Consider the following 10,000-nt stretch of genomic DNA (forward strand, 5'->3'; position numbering starts at 1 on the left):
TGGACACATGCTTGGCTTCTGAGATCAGGAAGTTCTTTTATTGTCTTTCACAAACGTGTAAACCAAAGACAATTGGATCAAATGTAAATTATATTCTGCTCAAACGCGATCTCCGTTGGCGATCGGCTCCTTTCTGCTGCCAATCCTTCCTGGATTCCCCCCTTCACTACAAGACAAAAGCAGGCACATAAGTACAAACACTCCCTGATTGGCCTGAGTGCCGACACCTGCCCGCACTCAGGTCCAATCCCCCCAGCCAATCCGGTGCTCTCCCAACCTGCCCATACTCCCCCTGCAGGCCAGACGTCGCACGTCCCCCCCACAATCACCCACCTGACGCGCTGCCAGAGTGAGCGGGAGGCGGACCTCTTGCTGCGCCCAATGAGGTCGTACGTGCCGACGTGTGACGACGACGGCAACTTCACGCCAATGCAGTGCTGGGCATCCACGGGGTACTGCTGGTGTGTGAACATCTACACCGGAGTGGAGATCCCCGGCACCAGGACACCTCCGGGAAACACGCCCCCCAGATGTAGTGAGTGGCGTTACCCCTAACCACCTTCTCACCATGGTTACCTCCTTCCACCTCGACCTTGCTACCATGGTTACCCCCAATCCTCCACCTTGTTACTATGGTTACCCCCATAATCTCCACCTTGTTACTACGGTTACCTCCTTCCCCTTTACCTTGTTAACTGCCACCTTGACCTTGTCAACATGGTTACCACCTCCACCTAGTTCCTGTGGTGTATGGAATTGATCATATTCCACATCACAATGTAAAGAGTCACACTGAACATGTAAATAGCGTTGTGTGTGTGTGTGCCTGTGTGTGTGCCTGTGTGTGTGCGTGTCAGAGCTGCTGGTGGAGCTCGACCACACGGCTGCGCTCTCCGACACCCTGGAGGTTGCCCACAATATCACCCACCTGACGCGCTGCCAGAGTAAGCGGGAGGCGGCCCTCTTGCTGCCCCCATTCGGGTCGTACGTGCCGACGTGTGACGACGACGGCAACTTCACGCCAATGCAGTGCTGGGCATCCACGGGGTACTGCTGGTGTGTGAACAACTACACCGGAGTGGAGATCCGCGGCACCAGGACACCTCCGGGAAAAATGCGCCCCAGATGTGGTGAGTGGCGTTACCCCCTAACCACCTTGTAAACCATGGTTACCCCCTTCCACCTCCACCTTGTCACCATGGTTACCCCCTTCACCTCCACATTGCTAAAATGGTTACCGCCTCCTTCACCACCTTCTTACCATTGTTACCCCCCACAACCTCCACCTAGTTCCTGTTGGTGTATGGAATTGATCATATTCCTCAGCACAATGTAAAGAGTCACACTGAACATGTAAATAGCGTTGTGTGTGTGTGTGCCTGTGTGTGTGCGTGTCAGAGCTGCTGGTGGAGCTCGGCCACACAGCTGCGCTCTCCGACACCCTGGTGGTTGCCCACAATATCACTGTAACAGGTTCAAGACGCGCTGGACACAGGCTTGGCTTCTGAGATCAGGAAGTTCTTTTATTGTCTTTCACAAACGTGTAAACCAAAGACAATTGGATCAAATGTAAATTATATTCTGCTCAACGCGATCTCCGTTGGCGATCGGCTCCTTTCTGCTGCCAATCCTTCCTGGATTCCCCCCTTCACTACAAGACAAAAGCAGGCACATAAGTACAAACACTCCCTGATTGGCCTGAGTGCCGACACCTGCCCGCACTCAGGTCCAATCCCCCCAGCCAATCCGGTGCTCTCCCAACCTGCCCATACTCCCCCTGCAGGCCAGACGTCGCACGTCCCCCCCACAATCACCCACCTGACGCGCTGCCAGAGTGAGCGGGAGGCGGACCTCTTGCTGCGCCCAATGAGGTCGTACGTGCCGACGTGTGACGACGACGGCAACTTCACGCCAATGCAGTGCTGGGCATCCACGGGGTACTGCTGGTGTGTGAACAACTACACCGGAGTGGAGATCCGCGGCACCAGGACACCTCCGGGAAAAATGCCCCCCAGATGTGGTGAGTGGCGTTACCCCTAACCACCTTCTCACCATGGTTACCTCCTTCCACCTGGACCTTGCTACCATGGTTACCCCCAATCCTCCACCTTGTTACCATGGTTACCCCCACAATCTCCACCTTGTTACTACGGTTACCTCCTTCCCCTTTACCTTGTTAACTGCCACCTTGACCTTGTCAACATGGTTACCACCTCCACCTAGTTCCTGTTGGTGTATGGAATTGATCATATTCCACATCACAATGTAAAGAGTCACACTGAACATGTAAATAGCCTTCTGCCTGTGTCTGTGTTCCTGTGTGTGTGCGTGTCAGAACAGCTTCCGATCATGAGCCTTTCACTGGAGACTTGTGTCCCCCTGGTGTGTATGTGTGTGGTCCTCGTGGTCAGGGATCCTCAGTGGACACCCGGGGTAGCCGGCCGGTGTCGTCGGGGAGGGACACTTACTCCCCCAACCGCCATGTCCTGCCTCCCATCACCACTGGCAGAAGCCGAAGGTCATCGTCAATAACAAGGTCACTGTCAATACCAAACATACTATATCATATATTAATATACATAATAATTAAAATATACACATTGTATGGATGTATATCATAAAATATCCTATTATAAGACAGTACAATTGATATTGGTGAATTGGTGTTTTTCTATGTTCCTGCCCACGTTTTAAAGCTTGAGATTAAGCCCTTGAGTTTTGAAAGGCTCTATATAATTTGAATGCATCATTATTATTATTATTATTTTTATTATTAGTAGTATTATTAGTATTATTATTATTATTATTACTATTACTATTATTATTATCATTATTATTATCATTATTATTATTATTATCATTGTTATCATTGTTATTATTATTATTATTATCATTATCATTTTTATTATCATTATCATTTTTATTATCATTATCATTATCATTATTATTATTACTATCATTATCATTTTTATTATCATTATCATTATTAACATTATTATTATCATTATCATTATCATTATCATTATTATTATCATTATTATTATCATTATCATTATCATCATTATCATTATTATTATTATTACTATTACTATTATTATTATTATCATTATTAGTATTATCATTATTATTATCATTATCATTATCATTATTATTATTACTAGCATTATCATTGTTATTATTATCATTATTATCATTATTGTTATTATCATTATCATTGTTATTATTATTATCATTATCATTGTTATTATTATTATTATCATTATTATCATTATTATTATTATTATTATCATTATTATCATTATCATTATCATTATTATCATTATTATTATTATCATTATTATTATTATCATTATTATCATTATTGTTATTATCATTATCATTGTTATTATTATTATTATTATCATTATTGTTATTATCATTATCATTATCATTATTATCATCATTATTATCTTTATTATTATCATTATTATCATTATTGTTATTATCATTATCATTGTTATTGTTATTACTATGACTATGTCTCAGGTACCGGGGCAGGCCCACCGCTGCCCCAGTGGGAGGGAAGCCGGAGGCGTTGAGGGAGCGCCCCGTGGAGGCCGGGGGGTGTACACACGCCTCTGATCAACTGGTCAGCCTAACGACTCACTACTAATGTTGGCACCGTAGAGATTACTATTATTAACTACTGTTAACAATGCACACACGAATTGTGTGCACTCATAACATTGTGTGTGTGATTTTATGAGATCACGGTTGATGTTATGAGGTCTTGTGTGATGTCATGACGTCCTGTGTGATGTTATGAGGTCTTGCGTGATGTCATGAAGTTCTGTGTGATGTTATGACGTCATGTGTGATGTTATGACGTCATGTGTGATGTTATGACGTCATGTGTGATGTCATGACATCCTGTGTGATGTTATGACGTCATGTGTGATGTTTAGAGGTCACGTGCAATGTTACGAAGTCATGTATGATGTTCTGACATCATGTGGGATGTGATGAGGTCATGTGTGATGTTATGACGTCATGTGTGATGTTATGACGTCATGTGTGATGTTATGAGCTCATGTTGGATGTTTTGAGGTCATATGTGATGTTATGAGGTCATGTGTGATGTTTTGAGGTCATGTGTGATGTATTGACATCATTAGGGATACTATGAGTTAATGTGTGATGTGATGGGGTCATGTGTCATGGGATGAGGTCATGTGTCATGTGATGAGGTCCCGTGATGTGGTCATGTGTCATGTAATAAGGTCATGTGTGACGTTTTTGACATCCTGTGTAATGTGATGAGGTCATTTGTAACGCTATGAGGTATTCTCCTGTGTTCCCTTAGGGCGTTCTCTGTCCCACTGGCTGTGAGCTGAAGACCACCATTTTGAAGCAAGAGACCAACATCAAGCAGGTATTCAGAGGTTCAGCTAACCATTCAGCTTACCATTTAACTAGCTTAACATTTCGTTAACTGAGGCTTCCACGAGGCAGAGAGTGAAGCCAGTTCAGCAGATGAATGTCTCGGCAGGTAAGCTAATGCTAACTTTGTGCTAACTGTACGTTTTTTTTTCCCTCCAAGGCCGTGGCTCCCCTAAGCCGGCAGGTTGACGAGCTGTCCCGCTCCTCCAACAACATCTACTCCTACGTGGAACGGATGTCTAATGCCCTCAGGGAGCGGCAGAAGGTCGTTGATGGTGAGAACAGCGGTTATACTTTAGCATGAAGCTAGCCTTTAACATGCAGAAAGGGAGCGTATCTATGTTCCCCGGGTCCTATGTTCTCCAGGTCCTTTGTCCCCCGCCTTGTATTCGACCAGGGAACAAAGGACCCTGTGAGCAAACCTTTTTTTCGTAGGATGGTAGGGGCAAGTATCGCCTTTTTCGCCTCTGATTCGCCTGTGATTGGTTAGAATGTCTCTCCTCCGATTGGTTATGGTTAGGGTTAGGTTTAGGGTTAACCCTTACCCTAAACCTGACTCTAACCCTTTGCACCCGGGGAACATAGGACCTGGGGAACTTCAGCATGCAGTTCATGATATTAGGCTACCTGTATGCACACAGTTAGCGTATAAGCATGTTAGCCTCTAGCATGTCGTTAGCTTTAGCATGCAGTTATTCTTTGGCATAATGTTCGTCTTTAGCATTAACTTAGCCTGTTAGGCCTGTTGACATACAAGATTAGCTTGTGAGCTCAAGGCATTGCCTTCTGTTCTATTTCTTATCCGGGCTACTAACTGATATTTGATGTTGCCCTGCAGGCAATGGTCAGGTAGTGAGTCAGTACACGGACACCCTGGAAGAGCAACATGCTTACATCAAGGAGACCATTGACACTGCCTTCCCATCCGACATCAGACTCCTGCAGGTAGGGCTGCCAACGCTAAGACTAGTGTTAGAAGCTAGTCCCAGTGCTAGGAATAGGGCTAGGATTTAGCTGCTAGTCCACTGCTAGTGCTAATACTTGGGGCGGCAGCTAGCCCCACGTGCTAGCGCTAATACTATGGTTGAGGCTGTTCCCAGCCCTCTTACTATGACATAGTGCTATCGCTAAACACTAGCCATAGTATTAGCTTTTCACCCAAACAATGGCACTATGACTTGGGTTAACTATGATGTATTCAATATCAATGTAGTTTTGGCTCTGATATATTGTATCTTTGGCAATTAGGGAGCCCTTTCAAAGATCAGAGAGAAAATTCAGAAGCTGGAGAAAGCCATACAGACCCAGCAAGTGAACTGTAGAGAACCATGCGTCAGCAGTTGCCCTATCCCAGTCGTCTCTGGTAAGCTGTACCTGTCTGTCTGTCCAAATGTCTGTCTGCCTGTCTGTCCGTCTCTCTACCTGTCTTAAATATAATGTATGATATAGGATATTGTATCGTATCTAATAATGTATTACATAGGATATTATATCTTATTTAATAATGTGTGATATAAGATATGGTATCTTATACAATAATGTATGACATAGGATATTGTATCTTATATAATAATGCATGATATGGGATTTTGTATCTGATATAATAATATGGGATATATTGTACCCTGTATATATATGTTGTTGTGGTCTATTTTCTAGGTAAGGAGTGTGAGGACATCTTCAGAAAGGGCGGCGTTGACTCCCAGATGTACTTGGTCCAGTCTGGCCCTCTGAGCCCTGGATACAAGGTCTTCTGTGACCAAACCACCAAGGACGGAGGTCTGCACACCTCCCTCTCGTCTGACTGTCTTTCTACCTGCCAGTCTCCCTGTCCACCATCCAGTGTGTTAACCTGTCTCTCTCTCTTCAGGCTGGCTCCTCATCCAGAACAGGATGGATGGGAGTGTGGGCTTCGGCCGTCGCTGGGACGACTATCGCCGTGGTTTCGGCAACGTCGCCTTTGATGTGGGCAAGGGCCACTGCGAGACTCCAGGTAGGGTCCTCTGGAGCGCAATGCATTCTGGGAGTTCTGTTCTGTCGTCAGTAGCCTGTAATTGTAGCTTTTACTTGCTCGTGTGACAGGGGAATACTGGCTGGGTAATGAGCATGTCAGCCAACTGACCAATATGGGCCCCACTGAGGTTCTCTTTGAGATGGAGGACTGGTCCCAGAACAAGGTATAGAACCTCCCTTCCCACCGTAATACATACACACACACCTGCAAAGTGTCCATGTCAAAGGTGAACAACCCTCTCTGTGTTCAGGTGCACGCCATGTACAGTAAGTTCACCATCCAATCAGAGTCCAGTAACTACCTGATGTCGGTGGACGGCTACTCCGGTACTGCAGGAAACACCCTAGAGCAAGGCGCCACGGAGTTGTATGGAGAGAACAGAACCATGACCATCCACAATGGCATGATGTTCAGCACCTTCGACCGCGACAATGACAAATGGTACGTGTGTGTGTGTTTGTGCTTGTCTGCTAGCTTCAGCTTCAGCAAACTCAAAGCAAGAGGCTTTTAACGAGTGATCTCATGAACCAATAAACTTTCTGATGGGAGATAGTTACATAGCTAGCATGAACTATCTGGTTAGCTTCTCCAGCTAGTTAGTTATCATATTAAGCTACTTAGCTAAAAGTCCTGTTCTCCTCTAGGATCCCGGGTGACAGCAGTAAGCAATGCTCTATGGAGGACGGAGGCGGTTGGTGGTACAACCGCTGCCACTCGGCCAATCCTAACGGCCGGTACTACATGGGCGGGGCTTATACCAGCAGAATGGCCAAGCATGGCACAGACGACGGCATGGTGTGGATGAACTGGAAGGGCAGCTGGTTCTCCCTGAAGACCATGAGCATGAAGATCAGACCTTTCTTTCAGGGCAAATAGAGGGTCCAACACACACACAGACATTAGGCAAACTCTTTAACACCACCCTGACAAAAAGGCTCTGATATTGATTGAGGCTCATACGTTTTCCCACACGGTTCATATCAACTGCTATAACCATCCCAAAAATACACCATGTTATTTTTTATAATTTATATTTTATTTTCAAACTAGAAACTAGGGCCTTTTTAACTCGTGGAATGTTTCAACATTGAAGCAGAATTGTTCACCTGAACGGTACAATGAAATGTTACAGCAGAATGCTACATGTTACGATTCACCTGTGTGTGCTTGGATGTCAGATGTCAATCGTTCTGCCGGGTGCGTGATGTCAGTGTTTTCATGTGTGATGTTGTCAGTGTTGGGTGAGTCAAAGTACTTATTGATTTAATAAAAACCCATTCACTTCTAAAGTCTCGTGCGGTTTTCAATACTTAAAAACACCACAGCCCTGAAAGGTTGCATTCCTTCTAGACCTGCATGTCCTTCTTACGACCAAACCACCCCCATATAAACCAGAGACACGTTCAACTGGCACACAGACAAATTACTTGTTTCAAATCAGAAACTGAAGACGATTTCACAGACAGCATCTAAAGACTCTGACACCGTCTTCAGACCAACAGTCTCCATAGTAACAGTCTTCCGACTGACAGTATCTCAGAATGACAGCATGTTCAGACTGAAATGGTCTCCTGACTCTGACAGTCTCAAGTCATGCATCAATAGGAGATGGACCATACGAGTCTTGTTATTCAAACTTAACTCTTTATTTCTCACAATTTTCTTCTCATTTGGAACACTGATGGCTTCGTAGGTTGTTAGACTGTACAGGGTTAAGGTCAGGAAATAAAATACCACAGGTTCGATATCTGCTAACATGCCATCATAGCAACTGGCTGTTTGAACTAAGCAGTTAGGTTTTTCTAGCTAATTCATGACCTATGAATTAGTATTGCTACTCTGCGTGTGTGTGACGGTTTAACGCATCTACCTCCGGCTGCAGAAGGGGCCGTGGAGACACTATGCCCTGAGACCAATGTCACTTTATTTATTTATTTTTACCCAATTTTCACTTCATCACTTTAGTTAATTTATGCTGCCAATAATTGCTGCTATAATATTTATCACTTTACCACTTTTACCACTAATACCACTTTATCCAATCGCTCCTTTTCACTTATTTAGTTTGTACTTAATTTATTTCCATCTATTTTATCTATTTTGACTCCAACCCTGCATTACTTTCCCACCTTTGTATTGTAACTGTTGCACAGTAATTTCCCTCGGGATAAATAAAGCATCTTGAATCTTGAATCTCATCATACCAACTAGTATTCCTCTTTGTGGAGTTCTCTCTCAACAGACCAGACACACTATAAGTGATGGCTGTAGGAATATAGAGCTATTCCACACTTATTTTAACAGATAAATATTGCTTTCAGCACACAATATTGCTTTCAACACACAAATTTCAGTAAAACACGTTCGTCATAGTACCACCTCCTTTTATATTACAGTAAACCTGTTTCTAATAGTACCACTGCCTTTATTATTACAGTAAAACCTGTTTCTCCTAGTACCACCTCCTTTCATATTACAGTAAACCTGTTTCTAATAGTACCACTGCCTTTATTATTACAGTAAAACCTGTTTCTCCTAGTACCACCTCCTTTCATATTACAGTAAACCTGTTTCTAATAGTACCACTGCCTTTATTATTACAGTAAAACCTGTTTCTCCTAGTACCACCTCCTTTCATATTACAGTAAACCTGTTTCTAATAGTACCACTGCCTTTATTATTACAGTAAAACCTGTTTCTCCTAGTACCACCTCCTTTCATATTACAGTGAAACCTGTTTCTCTCCGTACCACTTCCTTGATATTATATATATATGTATATCGAATAAAATGAATCAAAGTATGACACAAATAAATGTATTTTCTTTAAGACTCCATGACAGTACTCATATTACTGCAATAATACATGGTATTATTTATTCTTCAAGATAAAACAGCCTGACTCTTCAGTAGTGTTTCGGGCAGCAGTTTGTAACTACAGCTCCATTTGGAGGTGGGGTGCGGCCCGACATGGCCCCGAACAACAAAAGCATCACATAGTTCTGATCATGTGACAGCAGTCTCATGTGAGGTGAGAGTTCTGATCATGTGACAGACGTCTCATGTGAGGTGATGGTTGTGATCATGTGACAGACGTCTCATGTGAGGTGATAGTTGTGATCATGTGACAGCCGTCTCATGTGAGGTGAGAGTTCTGATCATGTGACAGCAGTCTCATGTGAGGTGAGAGTTCTGATCATGTGACAGACGTCTCATGTGAGGTGATAGTTCTGATCATGTGACAGCAGTCTCATGTGAGGTGATAGTTGTGATCGTGTGACAGCAGTCTCATGTGAGGTGATAGTTCTGATCCGGTGACAGCCGTCTCATGTGAGGTGATAGTTCTGATCATGTGACAGCAGTCTCATGTGAGGTGAGAGTTCTGATCATGTGACAGCAGTCTCATGTGAGGTGAGAGTTCTGATCATGTGACAGACGTCTCATGTGAGGTGATAGTTCTGATCGTGTGACAGCAGTCTCATGTGAGGTGATAGTTCTGATCAGGTGACAGCCGTCTCATGTGAGGTGATGGTTGTGATCATGTGACAGCAGTCTCATGTGAGGTGAT

General features: G+C 43.9%; 2 protein-coding genes across 4 annotated transcripts in view; one reads left to right on the plus strand and one right to left on the minus strand.

The window, feature by feature from the left end:
* LOC130370053 (uncharacterized) overlaps positions 1-7,722 on the plus strand; it is a 13,664-nt gene extending 5,942 nt beyond the window's left edge. For both annotated transcript variants that reach the window (XM_056575692.1, XM_056575693.1), the window contains exons 9-22: positions 299-535; positions 858-1,130; positions 1,784-2,020; positions 2,341-2,536; positions 3,526-3,628; positions 4,343-4,411; positions 4,580-4,694; positions 5,258-5,364; positions 5,668-5,782; positions 6,079-6,198; positions 6,290-6,412; positions 6,502-6,596; positions 6,684-6,874; positions 7,078-7,722. In XM_056575692.1, coding sequence (XP_056431667.1) covers positions 299-535; positions 858-1,130; positions 1,784-2,020; positions 2,341-2,536; positions 3,526-3,628; positions 4,343-4,411; positions 4,580-4,694; positions 5,258-5,364; positions 5,668-5,782; positions 6,079-6,198; positions 6,290-6,412; positions 6,502-6,596; positions 6,684-6,874; positions 7,078-7,309 — 2,213 coding nt within the window. In that variant the 3' untranslated portion in view covers positions 7,310-7,722. The remainder of the gene's footprint in view (positions 1-298; positions 536-857; positions 1,131-1,783; positions 2,021-2,340; positions 2,537-3,525; positions 3,629-4,342; positions 4,412-4,579; positions 4,695-5,257; positions 5,365-5,667; positions 5,783-6,078; positions 6,199-6,289; positions 6,413-6,501; positions 6,597-6,683; positions 6,875-7,077) is intronic.
* A 303-nt stretch (positions 7,723-8,025) lies between these two features.
* The window catches only part of LOC130370188 (fibrinogen alpha chain), a 4,891-nt gene continuing 2,916 nt past the window's right edge, over positions 8,026-10,000 (minus strand). Inside the window, exons 4-5 of one of the 2 annotated variants that reach the window (XR_008892956.1) lie at positions 8,918-10,000; positions 8,026-8,876 (exon numbers count right to left, since the gene is read on the minus strand). The exon at positions 8,918-10,000 is cut by the window's right edge and continues 364 nt beyond it. The gene's annotated coding sequence lies outside the window, so the exon portion shown is untranslated. The other variant, XM_056575901.1, reaches the window with a different exon arrangement.

This window comes from Gadus chalcogrammus, chromosome 17 (assembly GCF_026213295.1).
Source record: "Gadus chalcogrammus isolate NIFS_2021 chromosome 17, NIFS_Gcha_1.0, whole genome shotgun sequence".
NCBI classification, from domain to species: domain Eukaryota; kingdom Metazoa; phylum Chordata; class Actinopteri; order Gadiformes; family Gadidae; genus Gadus; species Gadus chalcogrammus.